The 16637-nt window shown below is 49.5% G+C and overlaps 1 protein-coding gene and 1 pseudogene across 1 annotated transcript; one reads left to right on the forward strand and one right to left on the reverse strand.

Moving 5' to 3' along the window:
* Positions 1-3403: 3403 nt before the first annotated feature.
* LOC136133546 (serine/arginine-rich splicing factor 3 pseudogene) lies at positions 3404-5765 on the reverse strand (annotated as a pseudogene).
* On the forward strand, positions 5764-15958 carry LOC136133547 (thimet oligopeptidase-like). The gene is given in 10 exon segments (XM_065890807.1): positions 5764-5790; positions 5983-6118; positions 6320-6361; positions 6364-6691; positions 6771-6982; positions 7936-7996; positions 8104-8237; positions 8871-9002; positions 15206-15333; positions 15905-15958. Coding segments are annotated over 10 exon segments (1254 nt in total).
* The last annotated feature ends 679 nt before the right edge of the window (positions 15959-16637 follow it).

Raw genomic sequence — 16637 nt, forward strand, 5'->3', positions numbered from 1 at the left:
CCCTAAGGTGGATAATTGCAGGTGGCAGCATGATTCCATCAGCATATACTGGATGATGAGTGCTGGGGAGATATGAGTGGAGCATCGAAACCATCTAATACAGTCGGGGCAGGAGACCTTAATTATTGGCTTGAAAGTCCAAATGGATAACCTTAAATTCCTGGGTTTATGGTTTTACTTTGAGGTATTTAAGCATGATGTATGAGTAAAAATTTCCTCTGTTAAATCAAGTTTAAGGTCCTAACTCCCTAATCTTCTGGAAAACCGTGGTATCTTTTAACAGATTTTTGAAAAGTAACATGATTAAGATTTCAAATTGACCATTCATTCATTCACTCATTCAACACACATTTATTGAACACCTAAAGTATGTCATGGGTGAAACTAGGCACCAGTGTTACTGTTACTAAAATCATTATAGTGCCACCTAGAATTCAATGTATTGTGACACTCAAATAAGAAAATCCATAGTTACCGTAACAGATTTTACAGAGTGCTATAGGAAGACACGGTAAGACCTTAATTCATGCTGTGGACAGTAGTATATGGGCGATATCAGTAGGGCTTCCTGTAGAAGGCAACTGAAATGGATATGTAACATGAAGGAAGGGTGAAGTTTTGAGGAAAAGAGAAGATAAATTCACAGTTGCCAGAAAACGTATGGTGAAGGATCAGTCCAGAAAGGAGTTCCATTCATAATCAGTATAAGAAATGCTCACTGGGGCTTCCCTGGTGGCGCAGTGGTTGAGAGTCCGCCTGCCGATGCAGGGGACACGGGTTCGTGTCCCGGTCCGGGAAGATCCCACATGCCGCGGAGCGGCTAGGACCCGTGAGCCATGGACACTGAGCCTGCGCGTCCGGAGCCTGTGCTCCGCAACGGGAGAGGCCACAACAGTGAGAGACCCGCGTACCGCAAAAAAACAACAACAACAACAAAAAAAAAAACAGAAATGCTCACTGGCGTGTAGGAAAAGAAGACAATGGAGAACGTGGTAGAAACCAGATCATGCATGGTCCATGTATGTATAGTAAGTGCTATGGTCTAGTCTTTGTGTTCCCCTCCAAATTCATACGTCGAAATCTGAATTTCCGTAGCTGATAGTATTAGTAGGTGGGGCCTTCGGGAAATGATTATGTTATTAGTGCTCTTATAAAAGAGACCCCACAGAGCTCCCTAAGCTCTCCTGCCATGTGAGGATACAATGAGATGTCTGTCATTCAGAAGAGGGTGCTCATCTGACCATACTGGCACCCTATTCTTGAACTTGCAGCCTCTGGAACCGTGAGGAAAAAAAATTCCTGTTGTTTATGAGCTACCCAACCTGCAGTATAATCTTACAGCAGCCCAAAAGGACAAAGAGAGTTTGGATGTGAGATTTTACTCCAAGGAAGATGGGAATCCGTTGAAGGATTTTACCTGGTAACTTAGAAGAGAGAAAAGTTTCATAACACAATCAGGTATTTTTATAAGAAAAATTTGTTTCTTTTTCAGAAAGATCACTCTGGAAATACTGTGACTAGATTTTTGGAGAAGTGTGATGGCAGGCCCGGATATAGAAAGATGAGTTAGTAGTCCATGAATATAAGTCAAACAAGAAAGTGGATATAAAAAGTGTGAATTTGTGGCTGAGAGTTCTTTTCTCTTCCTACTTGAAAAATGTTATGTCAATGCTTCTGACTCCATAATTTTAGACAAGAAATATGCTGTCATTGGAATTGGTTTCTCAATAAGTGACGCATCGTTTCTGCCTGTCCACATTCGAGATTTGTTTTGTCTCTACTTTTCAGAAGTTTAATTATGACGCGTCTTGACAAGGATACCTTTGTGTTTTTCCTCTCTGGATTTGCTCAGATTCTTGAGTGTGTACATATGTCTTCTAAAAAACTGGGAACGTTTTAGTCATTATTTCTCTGAATACTTTGTCAGTCCTACGTGCTCTCTTTTTTCATTCTGGAACTTTGATGATATGAATGTTAGTGCTTGTGTTACTGTTTACAGGTTCTTGAGATCCTGTTCTTTCTCCCATCTCTACCCCTCAGCCTATTTTTCTCTGTACATTTGGTACACTGTATTGATCTCTTCTAAGTTCATGATTCTGTGCTTTGTAATCGCCACTCTACTCTTGAGCAAAGTTTTTTGATTGTTGTATTTTTCAGTTCTACTGTTCTCATTTGTTTTTATTTGTATAACTTCTAGTTCTTTGTTCACATGTTCTACTTTTCCCCTTTCCGTCAAGGAACACATAATTGCTAATTGAAGCATTTATGTGACAGCTTATTTAAAACCCCTGTCTGATAATTTCATTTGATGTTTTATCTCAGTGCTGGTGTAGGTTTATTGTCTTTTCTCATTTATTCTGTGATTTCCTGGTTCTTGTGTTGGGTCTTCACTGCTGCACACGGGCTTTCTCTAGTTGCGGCGAGCAGGGGCTCTAGATGTGCGGGCTTCTGTAGTTGTGGTATGGGGGCTCAGTAGTTGTGGCTCCCAGGATCTAGAGCGCAGGCTCAATAGCTGTGGCCCACGGGCTTAGTTGATCTGCGGCACATGGGATCTTCCCGGACCAGGGCTCAAACCCGTGTCCCCTGCATTGGCAGGTGGATCCTTTTTTTTTTGCTTTGTTGCTTTTGGAACCAGAACTTTAATCACAAGGAGTCTCACAAAACATTACAAATGACAGCATGAAAAAAAGAATTGCACAGTACCTCAAAGTTCAGCTCCACAATACACTCTTAATCTGGCAGGACATTGGTATCTTGATAATCTCAACTTCCAAAAAACATTACAAAGAGCTATGTATTCATGTACAGCACTCACAGAGGGGACTTATGACCTAACTCAAAGGTAAACTAACTTCCTTGAAACTTCTTAGATTCTAAACTCACTGGACAACCTCTTGTCCAGTGTGAAGACTAGTGGAATTCTTAAACCTCTAATCTAGGGTAAGGGTGTGGCTTTCATTTCTACCTGCTGGCTTGTGTTCACAGCACCTTTTAAAGACTGCTTGCTTAACTACAGCTGCATACCATATCCCAGCTACAGAAAGTCTTTTCAATGTTTGCCAGTGTTGTTTCCATGATAATAAACATCACACTTTAGGTGGGCAGGAGTTAGAGTTTTATTATCAGTCTAGGCAAGACCAAAAATTCAAAGCAAATTCAATTCTGCTTAAGAGAGCATTGTAAAGAAACAATTCTTCATATTACATGCCTCATATGACCCATTTCAAACCACAGAGGACACCTTTATGTGTCACTGTCCCAAGAAACAGACAAACAGGAACAGCTAAAACATTTAAAAAGTGCATCAAGCTTCGGAAGTCTCAAACGAAACTTGACTTTTCTGTACATACTCCTGTCAAATGAAGGTATTTCCTGTGCACCACTCCTCTTGCAAAGTGGTCTGCTATTTCCTTTCATTTGACCTGGATCGTCTAGGAGACCTAGAGAAAGATCGGGACGGCTTGCGGTTTCTCTCCTGGGACAGTGATCTCTCTCTTCTCCTATATCTACTAAAGGGACCTGCTCCGGCTGCGGGAGAAGCTTCTCCGTCTTGGAGATCTGTGGCGAGGGGGAGGACTCCTCCTCCGATAATCATCTCGAGGGCGACGACCCCCAAGAAGAAGGCAGCCACGATTTCGACTTCTCCTTTCCCCATTCGACAGGTCCACTCTTACTCGGCAGCCACAGAGTGTTCGCCCGTCTACTTCTCAGACAGCAACCGCTGCATCTCGGGGAATCTTCATTTTCAACAAGAGCGAAGCCGGGAGGGTTTTTAGCAACCCACACACTTCGGAGTGGTCCATAATATCCTAAAGCTCGTTTGAATTCAGTCTTGTTACCACTGTTTCCAAGATTCCTTACATAAACGTTACAGTCCAACAGACAGGAATCTCGATGCAAGACCCTCCTGGCTCCTGGGTTTCATGGGCCACAGGGTGATCCCGGGCCTCTAGAATCTGGCAGCTGAATCGGCTCGCACAAGCTGGCCTGCGGGGATGCTTTTCCCGCTATGTGTCCAGCCCGGGGCCATGCTGTCTAGGCCCGACCTCCAGGGTGACAGGGTGAACCCCAGGTCCCTGGAGCAAACACTCAGAGCCCTGGTGACCAGACTCAGGGGGCTGGGGCGGCAGCTGGACATGTGTGGCCACCCTGGTGGTGTTTGGCCCCATCTGCAGTTCCAGTTCCAGCTGGACGTCTGGACGTCTCTCCCTCTCCCTCTCCACCCTCTCTCCCTCCCCCCCCTTCCTCTTCATCTCTCTCTCCCTCTCCCTCCACCTCCACCTCCTTCCCTCTCCAGAGAGGGAAGGAGGTGGAGGGAGAGGGAGAGGGGGAGGGAAAGAGGGAGAGAGAGAGAGAGAGGGACAAGGAAAGAGGGACAGGGAGAGAGGAAGGGAGAGAGGGAGAAGGGGAGAGGGAGAGGGAAAGGGGGAGAGGGAGAGGGGGAGGGAAAGAGGGAGAGAGAGAGAGGGAAAAGGAAAGGGGGAGAGGGAGAGGGAGAGGGGGAGGGAAAGAGGGAGGGAGAGAGAGAGAGGGACAAGGAAAGAGGGACAGGGAGAGAGGGAGCGAGAGGGGCAGAGGGAGAGATAGAGGGAGAGATGGAGGGAGAGGGAGAGGGAGAGGCAGCGAGGTAGAGGGAGAGAGGGAGAAAGGGAGAGAGAGAGGGAGAGCGGTAGAAGTGCTGAGGAGGGGGGCTCCCTCCCCCTCCCACTCCCACTCCCATCCTCTCCCTACTGCTTTCTCTTTTTTCTGCTTCAACAAACACCAGGCGCCTTTTAGATCAGCCCTGAAGTCAACGTCGATGCTTGGACAGCCTGACCTCCCCGCTGCCTTCCAGCCCAGGACCACCGCTGGGAGATGAAGTCTGCGGGGCCCTGGGCGCAGGCTGCACAGGCACCTCCTCTGATGCCCAATCTCTCCTCGTTTACGAGGCAGCCGACACTCCTCTCCCTGACTCCCCAAGATTTGGGGCCTTTTTAGTATGTGTCGATAATGCCATGAGCGACTATTTAACTCTTCCACGAGGACCCATCTCCCAAAATGCAGTGGTTTTCAGCCTTGGCTGCACTAGAGAACCCCCAGGGAAGGGAGAGACGTCTCTCCCTCCCTCTCTCTTTCTCTCCCTCTGTACTTCTGTCTACCTCTCTCCCTCTCCCTCTCCCTCTGGGGTGATGCCCGAGGAGCTCAGAATCGCAGATGGCCCCCCCATCCCCTCTCTGTGGCTTGCATGGGGGATGCACCTTCTCACTGTGGCCCGGGCATGGCCTTGACATTCAGACATCGGGTCCTGCACGGACACTTGTGTTTGTTCCACAGCGCACGTGGCTGCAGTCTGTGCTTCTGTAGATGGGGGCTGTGCGTGAGCCCTTCATCTTCCCCGCAGACACCACTGGTGCTCGCTCGGCCTCGCGGGTGATGCGGGGGGCCCGGGGGACGGTCTTGTGTCCCCACCTTCTTGGGCTACAGACAGGCCACGCTGGTCCTGTGGTGACTGGGGGCTCCCAGGAGAACCCCACTGCAGACCGGAGAGGTGGCCCCCGAGAAGGTGGCGTACGCCTGGGGCCGGGCCTCATCCGTGAGCCACGGGCCACCTGCAGCAACAGGTGTCTCACCGTCCAGGGGCTGGGTGTTCGGGCGCCGTGGGGTTGAGCTACTGTCTGCACGGCAGCCGTGTTGGTCTTGTTGAGCCCGGGGAGGCCCCTTGGTGGCTCCTGGAGAGCCTGGCCGCATTTCTTCCTGCCCTTGGCCTTAGAGCCCATCACGTTCATGCCGTTTCTGCTTCCAAAAGGACCTGTGTTAAGAAAGACCACGTGTTAGGACAGCACCAAAGTGTCTAGAAATCCGGGCCAGGAGGAGGAGGGAGGGGGAGGATTGGCTGTGCCCGCCAGTGGCCTGGGAGCCCTGCCCGCCTGCAGAGACCTGGCCCGGGGCCCGTGGGGAGGGCGTGGCCCTCGGTCCCCAGCGCCTTCCGTCTCTGGGTTCCAGGAGAACTGCGTGATCCTCAGGGAGCTGGTGAGGCTGCAGGCCCTGAAGTCCCGCCTGCTGGGGTTCCGCACGCATGCCGACTCCGTGCTGGAGATGAACACGGACAAGACCAGCCAGGTGGTGGCCGCTGTCCTAGGTAACACCGCCTCCCCCTGAGTCCCAGTGGGGACGGGGTCGGGCGGACCTTGACCGGACGTGGTGCTGCCTGAGACCCCACTGTGTCAGCCCTTGGGGGTCCCCTTCGCAGACCCTTCATTCTGCCTCGAGGGGCGCGGGGTCGGGGGTGGCTGGGGGGCCGCCCCAGGGACGTAGCCGAGCCTCTCCCCTCCGCCCGCAGGTGAGCTGGCCCAGAAGCTGAAGCCCCTCGGGGAGCAGGAGCGGCCGTGATCCTGGAGCTAAAGCAGGCCGAGTGCCAGAGGCGGGGCCTGCACTTTGACGGCCCCATCAACGCCTGGGACCTGCGCTACTACATGAACCAGGGGGAGGAGACGCGCTACCACGTGGACCAGTACCTGCTCAACGAGTCTTTCCCCACGCAGGCGGTCACACGCGGGCTGCTGGGCATCTCCCAGGAGCTGCTGGGGCTGACCTTCGACCTGGAGGAGGGCACCAGCACGTGTCACGAAGAAGACGTGAGGCTCTGAACCGTCTGGGACGCGGCCTCGGGCAAGGTCATCCATCGGCAAGTTCTACCTGACCTCTATCCTCGGTGCGTGCGTGGGGGAACCTGTCGGCCGTGGGCCGGGGCTCCTCTGTGGAAGCGGGGCCCCATCCACGTCCCTCCGCAGGGTGGGGAAGTCCGGGCACGCGGCCTGCTTCGGCCTGCAGCCGGGCTGCCTACAGCACGATGGGAGCTGCCAGATCGCCATCGCGGCCATGGTGGCCAACTTCACCAAGCCTACGCCCAACCTGCCCGCACTGCTGTGGCATGATGAGCGGGAGACCAACTTCCACGACGTCGGGCACGCGATGCACCAGCTCCGCTCCCAGGCGCAGGGCTGCAGGCAGGGGGCGGGGAGGGCCCGGGCATGCGTGGTCCTCAGGCAGGCCCTCGCCACGGGATTCTTTCACTGACATCACCCCGCACGTGGTGACGCCCTCGGTGTCGGCTTCCATCATCAAACCCCAGGCACTGGGCGCGTAAATAACGGAAATGGATGTCCTCGAGGCTCTAGAGGCTGGAAGACCCAGATCAAGGAGTCAGGGCTGGTTCCCTGCATGTTCAATACACGTACTCAAGAGTTGCCTTTAAAAAAAGACAAAAGAAAAGAAAGGAACGTTGCCTGCAAGTCTGCCGACAGCCGGTGATGAGAACCAGAGGGAAGGCTCTGGGGCCGGGGGCGCAGTGCCCTGTGAGCTCGGGGGCTGCTGCCAGTCTCCGTGGAGGCTCAGCGAGTCCCAGTGACTTCCCCACGTGGGGGGCGCCAGCTGAGCGTCTGGGCCCAGGACCCACCGCTCGTTCAGTCTTCCTGTGGTCAGCCCTTCATCCTGAGAGCGATGCTCTCACAGGCTGCACCGGGGCGTGTGGGGACAGTTTACTGAGCTGTACAGACGTCACTACTGCTTCGGACCATTTCCATCAGCCCGAAAATGTCCCTCACGCCCTTAGCTATCACTCCGTCCCCTCGCCAGCCCCTGACAACCAGGAACCCACTCGCTGACTCTGTGGATCTACCTGCTTGGACGTTTCTCCTCAGTGGGGTCACGCCCTGTGTGTCCTTCTGTGTATGACTTCTCTCGCTGAGCATCGTGTTCTCAGGGTGTATCGACGTGGCAGCGAGCGTCAGGGCTTCACCGCATTGCGTGGCTGAGGGACGTAAAGAAGACGAGAGAAGAGAAAAGAACGTTGCATGCAAGTCTGGTGACAGCCGGTGATGAGAACCAGAGGGAAGGCTCTGGGGCCGGGGGCGCCGTGCCCTGTGAGGCCCTGGCGCTGCTGCCAGTCTTGGTGAGGCACGGGCAGCACCGTCCCTCAGGAGCTGCTGGACAATCTCATCAAGTCCCGGGAGGCCAACCCAGATGCGGCCGGACCGAGGGAAGGGAAGGGGGCTTCCGGTCTGCCCGGCTGGAAAGCGCGGCCTGGACACGGTGCCAGCCCCCCCCGTCTCCTTCCTCCCGCCCCCCAGGCCTCTTCAACCTGTGCCAGATCGTCCTGGCCAAGGTGGTTCAGGCCCTGCACACGCAGACGCCCGCGGACCCGGCCCAGGAGAATGCCCGCCTCTGCCGGGAGATCCTGGGGATCCCAGCCATGCCAGGTAGCCAAGCGCGCGCCGGGCTCACCTTAGCGGTCGGTTGGCGGCTACTGCCCAGGTCAAGAGGATCGTCTGGTGGTGGTTGAATGGGGACCGACTGACGGGCTCCGGCCGAGGCCCGCTGCCCTCTGGCCTCTTCCTGCCACGGTTCCTTGGCTGGTCCCTCCAGCTGTGGCCCACGGAGTCCGAGGGTGGAGTGGGAGGCTCTGCACATGCTTTCTAGAGAGCCTGGAAGAGGCAGGAGAGGGCTTCATACCCCGGACAGAAGGCATCGACGAGGTCTGCCCATGCGTGTCGGTGCGGACACGCGGTCCACTCCCTCGTGAGCGCTTTAACCAGCGATCTCCCCGTGGTGGAGGGAGAGCCCCGACTCATCTCTCGCAGCCTCGGCAGCTGACCTTGTAAGAGGCTTAGGAGTGAACCCTCGTGAGCTTCAGCAGAAAGTCGGCAAAGATTTATTTGTGTCCCTCCACTGAACTGCCAGCAAGGTCCCCGTTTTCTACAAGTGTTGGGCCAATACTCTCTCTAGTGGCAGGGGACTCAGACAAGGCTGCTTTGAGGCCCCCACCCCCGCTCTGGGGCAGGGGCACTGAGCGGCCAGGGGGGCGGGCAGGAGCCCCTCCGCCTGTGTCCCAGTGACCCACCTGCCTGCGACCTTCGGCCGCCTGGCAGGAAGCTACGACGCCCAGTCCTATGGCCAGTCATTCCTGCAAGAAACACTGGAACCAGTTTCTGCCAACCCACCAAAAAAAAAAAACGACTTCAAAGGCAACGTGGTGTCACAGGAAGGGCTTGTTTCTGTGTCTGTTTGTTTTTAGTTCATTAGGCCTCACTTAAAATTCTGATTCCACAATGCACTTGCTTTGGGATCTTGAACAACACTCATAACCTCTGCAAGTTTCAGTATAGTAAGTTTATGTGATTACCTTCATCTGTAATATCCCTGTGTTGCAATCTTAATTAATTCAGATTAATTCATCTTAATCTTAATCTCAAGTTCAGATCAAATGACTAGTTCCTCTGTGACTTCTCCTCTGAACTGATTCAAAAGCTGCCTCTCCCCGTCCTCATTTGGCTTCTCTTCTCTTCTGGAATCTCATAAGAACTTCTGTGACCTCTTTGGTTTTTTGTTGTTGCTGTTGTCTGTTTGTTAATTGAAATATAGTTGATTTACAATGTCGTGTCCGTTTCAGGTGTACGGCACAGTGATTCCGTTTTCAGATTCTTTTCCCTTGTAAGTTACTACAAAATATTGAGTACAGTTCCCTGTGCCATAGAGGAGATCCTTGTTGTATCAATTCTATGCCTTCTTTGAATGACCGTAGCACTTGTTGTCTGTATCATTTTTATGTCTGTTGTGGCTTTGTGACTGAAAATGAAAATTTTCTATTTGTTCATGTCTTGGCCCTTCCTTAAAAATGTGTTCATTTACCTATTTCATATTTATTGACTACATCTTAGACACCGTGTTAGCTGCTTGTTCTAGATGTTAGTAAAACATAGACCTTCCTGCTCAAAGGGTCACAGTATTTGTGGGAAAACAAAAAAAAGAACAACTTACGTCTCAAACAGCTTTGTACTTCCCAAAGAGAGCACACCTCGTAGGTACAATAAATATATGTATTATACATAAATGTATAAATAGTTAATGGCATTAAAAACTTGAGATAACTGCTTTTCTATTCTGAGGAAAGGAGGATTATATTTCACCAGGAGCTCAATACCACTCTGAGAATGAGGGCTTAACCCCCGACCTGGCTCACTGCATCGCTTTCTTATATGAAAATAGACAAGTCTGTACACGCCCTCTACAAAAAGGCTTATCTGGCATGAATTTCAGATAGCAAGAAGAAAAATTCAAGAGGTTCAGAGAAGCATCCAGAAGCTCAGATGATTGTCTGGCACTGATACAACTTGCTCGACAGGAAAATAGAGCTGTAAATCTCACAAAATTCGATGATCTTCTAAGAATTTCAAAACCGCCTGCTATTCATTAGAAATCCTAGAAGAACCGCTTCTTTTAAAGCATACTGATAATATGCTTTACAGCTTAGTATTCAGAAGCCTATGTTTCGGCTAAGAGAGCTTCAGGAATGAAGGAAACTTGTGGTTCAGTTCCATCTACTCTGGAACCTCTGGTCAAAACACCTACTTCTGTGCTCAGCCATCTCATCATCTGAAAAATGGAGGCAACTCTAAGAAAACACAGTTACAGAGATGTTGCACAGTTTCCTGTGTCACTGTCTTCATTTGTTTCAGAAAACCAATAACGTCTAAGCTACTACTGCAAAGAGCGCAGTGTTACTTGGGGTCATCTAGTGCAGCTCTGTCAAAGTAAAGAAAAGGAAAGGGGCCTAGAATAACTATAATTTTCCCAAGAGGACACTATTATTTTACGGTAAACCTGAGTCAAGAACCCTGATCTCTTTGATGCCATTCCATTGTTCTTTCGTTGGGTTCTCCACAACCCGGAGAAAGAAAGAGAAATAAAACTCCTATCTGCTGTGTCACTGGTACAGGACGTGGCAAGACTGGAATTGGAGAACTACATATTAACAGGTTATTTGGGAAATTCTTCAAACTAATTAAGATATATACCAGGTACACAGAAAACAGTACGTTTTCCCAAGATGATTCTGTGGAATGAACAGAACTGGTAACTGAAGGTGCGTGTGTGCTGCAGTTCCAAACAGGATGGGTGAATGCTTGTTTTCTGGCACCTTTAAGACTCCACCCCAATATACACATTAAAATAAAATTAACATTTCAACTGGGTCATATTTAATTCTGCATGCTCTTGTAAGTCAGCAAAATATTCCATATATCATTTAAGTTGTCACTCACTTTCTTTTCTTTTCTTTTCTTTCTTTTTTTTTTTTTTTTTGCGGTACACGGGCCTCTCACTGCTGTGGCCTCTCCCGTCGTGGAGCGCAGGCTCAGCGGTCATGGCTCACGGGCCTAGCCGCTCCGCGGCATGTGGGATCTTCCCGGACCGGAGCACGAACCCGTGTCCCCTGCGTCGCCAGGCGGACTCTCAACCACTGAGCCACCAGGGAAGCCCGTCACTCACTTTTTAACTTGAGTTTGAATTTCTAAAAGTCTTTCCAAACACAAAACAGAGGTGGGAAAATGGTATATGGGAAGCTGCAGAGATGAAATAAGCTTACTTCATTCGGCATAAAGATGAATACCCAAACAACTTCTGCAGAGCTGCAAGTGTCCAAATCTACTATCTTCGTTTTGTAGTCAAGGCTTCCGGAAAAATATGCTAACGGATTCCTAATTACCCAAATGCCCCACATCCGTTTCAGTAAGCATCATTATATATTATGGAAAGTTTTCTCAGTCACACGGAAAGACATCCTGGCCGAGCATCCCCCTTCCCATCACACAGAGATGATGGCTCTCAAGCTACCTTGAAGGCGTTGGAGCCCACTTTATCCATTACTAATATTAATGGAGGACAAAACTTCATTCTGTTTGTTTGCTCTGTGTTTGTTAAATCACTTCTTCCCTTCATTAAAATGGATGACACATAATTGAGTCTGTAGTGTGTGTATCACTGGAAGCTGAACACATTTCTGTTGGTTTCATTAACGTCATAGGTTTCTAGGGAGGGTCTACTAAATAACTACGTCTAGTTTCACAGTTACAAATAAATTAGGATGTAATTTTGAATAAACTAAGCTCATCATAAAGGAAGGATACTGATAGTTGCTACTACCCCTTCCTTGAGGGGCTCTTGTAAAGCACTAAATAAAGTAACAGAGGTTTATATGCACGCATATATTTTCAATGATATTTGAACACACTTGAAAAGAACTCTACAGAATGCATTATAAAACCTCGATGCTGTGTGTCCCTAGTTCCCAGCTCTCTCGTTAAAACTATTTAAATGAACAAAATGTTATCTATTAGGACAGCTATCAGAGTACTCCAAATACTACTTCTTGCAGTACCCTGTCCCAACCATTTGCCTTCCTCTTCCCATTCATTAGTCCTTAATTCAGAAACCCCAGAGATGTGTTCATTAATTTATGAACGTATTTCTTCATTCAGCCAAGAAAATTGATGGCTCCCTTACCAAATTTCAGGCACCCTTCTTCAGTATGTTTTCTAGGCATGTTCAGGAAACACAGCAGTGATTAACACAGATGAATATAGCCTCTCTCGAGCTGAGGGGAGAGACAAAAGTAAAGAAGCAAATATAAAATCGTAAGTGTAAGTACGTAAATAAAAATTGAATAAATGGGTAGAATAACTAGTATATCAGGTAAGTGCTGGAGAAAAACAGCAAGCAGGGAAGGGGGATGGAGATTGTTAGCTGGTAGGAGGGGGCTGCGATCTGAAACTAAGTGATCACTGAGGGCTTTCTGGGGAAGATAAAATTTAAGAGGGAACCTAAGGTTGTGAGAGGGAGCAAGGTGCATATCTGGGAAGTGAATAGTACAAGCAGAGGGAACAGTCAGATGGAAAGGCAATGAGGCAAGAGTGGGCTTGGAGTATCCAAGGAGCAGAAAGGATGTCAGTGTGTGGAAAACAGAGGGAGCAAAGTGGAGAGGAGAAGGAAACAGTCAGAGAGGAAACAGAGGCCCAGATCTCTAGGGCTGTGGAGGCACTTTGAGGACTTTGCTTTTCCTGTGAAGAAGCCATTGAAGAGACTGGAGTGACATGATCTGACTTATGTTTTAACAGGATCTCTCTGGATGCCATGTTGATTAGAGACTGCAGGAGAATAAGGACAAGCCCCAGAAGACCAACAGTTGATTCAAATGTCAAGAAACATTTATGCCTTCACCCTTCAACTTCACAAATGATGCCATTTCCATTGAGCTATTGAAAAATATAATCTGGCTTACAAAACAATAAACCAGAAGGCATTTTCTCACATAAGCAAGGTCACAAACAACTGTCAACTAAAGCTGAAACAGCAACAAATCAAATAATAACAAAAAACATTTTTTATAGATTTTAAAACCTTACAAAGCATTTTCTTGTCCATTATCTAAGTTAATCCTCAAATCAACGCCATGAGATAGTTACTATTTTCCCATTAGAAGTGACCGCATATTAAACCCTTAGTGATTGCTCAAGAAAAGCTGAAATCGTGTGTGTACATCTATTAATGCCAAGGTTGGGTTTTTTACCCAAGGGAACATTGGATGCTAAAATCCACAGGGATTTTCAGCTCAAGATGGCAGACTAGGAAATATATTTACTTTCTGGTCCCCCTGAAACCATGTTTAAATAAAACTGTAGAAATACCAAAATCAATCAACCAATAAAAGCCAAGACATTGTGGAAGTCATCAACCACAGAAAGATTTCAACACATTTCGAGAAGGCAAACAATGAAATGGAGGGGCCATGAATAAAATAATGAAGAAAAGACTACCCTAAGTAGGGTCTGCACAAAGCCAGTCAGCTTTTGCTGAGCCCTGCTTATAGTAAAGGACAGAGGAAAGAAGAGGGGCTGAAAACAAGGAGACAAAAGTCATTTTAGGAAAAAACGTTCATTTAATGAGCTCCAGGGAACACTCAGCCTGCTGCCATACTCACTCATGTATTACAGTGGATTGTTGGTACGCAAGACAAGAACACAGGGAACCAACAAACAAAAATCAAGACACTGTTTCTTACTGAACTCTTCTCAAATGAGATCAAGAAATTATGGTTCAATGCCATAGCTGTAAATCATTTCTGCTCCTGGAGAGGTTAGAAAGGGCTTATAATAGTTACCCTTTTTTTTCAGACAGAATTTAGGTCTGAGCAAAAGCTTTTGTGTCCTCCAACCTCAAAGTTTATTGGGGATGGAAGTCCAAATTTGCTTCGACATACCATAAAAAGAATCTCATGAGCAGAGGGTCAAACTACTTTTGGAATGTATGAATTATGCCCAGTGTGATTTTAAATAGATTTTAAACAAAAATATATAAATTTTTACTGATCTATATGATCCTGGGTTCTGAAACTTCTACATGTTACATGCCTGATATATAACACACAATGTCAGTCCCAGGAGAGAGAAAATGCTCCAATGAAGCAAGCCAAAGAAACAAGATTCGAACAAGGTAAAGTGACGTGTAGACCAAGACCAGGATTTTTCAATTCTTTCCTGTCATGCTGTAGCTTCCAGCTCCTGAATAACAACACACGTTTCCCTTGTCCTAGACACACAAGAGTATGTCTCCTCTATGGGGCATAAGAAGCTCTAGAGTTACATATGTGTAGTAAAGAGTGGACCCAGCCGGCATACTCACAATGACCAAACTGTGTTGCTCGTACTTTATTTTAAACCAATACATCGCTCCATGCTGAAGTTGCAATAAACGATATATTTGCTTTCTAGACATGAATGAGATGCCTTACTGGATATACTCCAGGAAGGCCAGAGAAACTGGCTTCTAATCCATACAGAATAATTCACTGATGAATTCCTTTCAGGATAGCCCCTGATTTATCTAGAATATAAGCTTTACATACCTGGATCCTTCAAACTAGACCAAAGGGAAAAATCTAGGCTGCAAGCCTCAATTAGAAATGTGGGATGGTGCTATGCTGACAACTGGTGGTCCCTGACCTATCTTCTGAGATTAGAACCCAGTGTGGTGGATGACCAATTCACGCGTTGAACAAAAGAACACCTCCTACAGGGCAGTGTACGTGTTCATTACAGGTATGGCACTTAGGGCTAAGTATCATAAGGACTTCAAGAAACAAAAGAAAAAGTAACACACGAAGCATATATGATAAGGAGGCACCAGAGTCCACAGCACGAGCTCTGGAATCACACAGGCTTGCTTCGAATCCCGGCTAAGCCACTACCATCTGCACACCCTGAAGAACAGTCGAAGGTTTAAATGTTCTTTTACCAAATTTCGAAAAACAAGTGAAGACAGAACCTACCTGCCAGGAAGGGACATCGTGGGGTGCAGCATCCAGTCGGGTCAGGGCTCTGCATCCCCTGCTCAGAAACCCTTCACCGCCTGGCTCATGGTGATGCTGGCAGCTCAGCAGCCCTGGAGAAGGCGCTCCTGCTCCTGTCTCCAGGGCTCGCGGACGAGCTGGGGAGGTCCACGGAGGAGGCGGGCCACAGCCTGGCAAGCTCTGGGTGCCTCCTGCCCTCAGCTCTGGGCAGGCTCTGGCCTCTGGGCCCCGTTGCGGGGAAGGGCTGGCCGATACATACCCAGGGCTGAGGGGTCTGCAGAGCCGGTGCCCAGGCAGGGTGAGCTCTGGAGGAGAAGGCTTCCACAGTCCCCAACAGTCTCCGCATGGTGGCCCATCCGGTGCCAAACACCTGCCACCCACAGCGACAAGTCCCAGCCGCTAGAAAGTCCAGAAGGGCTCGGGCTCTTTGCCCTCGGGCCGGGTTTCTCCAGGGGCTGGGCCTGGGTGGGGCCCCCAGCCCACCCCCTGACCCGCCCGCCCTTGCTCTGTGACACGTACAATGCAATGGCAAGACCCAGGCTGAGCCGGCCAGTGTTCAGTGCGTGCTAGACCTTGAGAAGAGTTAGCAGCTAGGGAGAAGCTCTCCCACTTTCGCTCGCTTTTCTCAGATCAGACAGGCAGCCCATCTCACCCCAAAGCGATGGACACCACACCTTCTTCCCGGTCTTCCGTTTTCCGTTCTGCCCCTGTTTTCCCTTTCCATTCTGCCCCTCTTTTCCCCAGCACCCCGTCTACGGCTTCGGGTGTCACTGGTGCTGCAGCAGGCAGCACCTCTGACCCCGAACCCATGGACACCACACCTCCTTCCCGGGCTTTCGTTTTCCGCTCTGCCCCCGTTTTCCCTTTCCATTCTGCCCCTCTTTTCCCCAGCACCCCGTCTACGGCTTCGGGTGTCACTGGTGCTGCAGCAGGCAGCACCTCTGACCCCGAACCCATGGACACCACACCTCCTTCCCGGGCTTTCGTTTTCCGCTCTGCCCCCGTTTTCCCTTTCCATTCTGCCCCTCTTTTCCCCAGCCCCCCGTCTACGGCTTCGGGTGGCATCGGTGCTGCAGCAGGCAGCACCTCTGACCCCGAAGCTATGGACACCACACCTCCTCCCTAGGCTATCTTTTTCCGTTCTTCCCCTGTTTTCCCTTTCCATTCTGCCCCTGTTTTCCCCCAGCGCCCCCCCCGCCCCATTTACAGCTTAGGCCGGCATCAGTGCTTCAGCAGGCAGCAGCTCTGACAGCAAACCTATGGACACACCTCCAGGGCTGTCATTTTCCAGTCTGCCCCGTCTCCAAGTAGAACCACTACCTATTTCACACGGCTGTTCCTAGTTCTGGGAACACACCACGCACTGGTAGCAATGCCTCAGCCCATGCCTCGACTCATTTACCTGCAACGCTGGCCAACAGAGAGACCAACACTTCAAAGTTATGACAGAAAGTTGAGTAAGTTATACGCTTGGAAT

Source organism: Phocoena phocoena, chromosome 14 (genome assembly GCF_963924675.1).
Source record: "Phocoena phocoena chromosome 14, mPhoPho1.1, whole genome shotgun sequence".
NCBI lineage: Eukaryota > Metazoa > Chordata > Mammalia > Artiodactyla > Phocoenidae > Phocoena > Phocoena phocoena.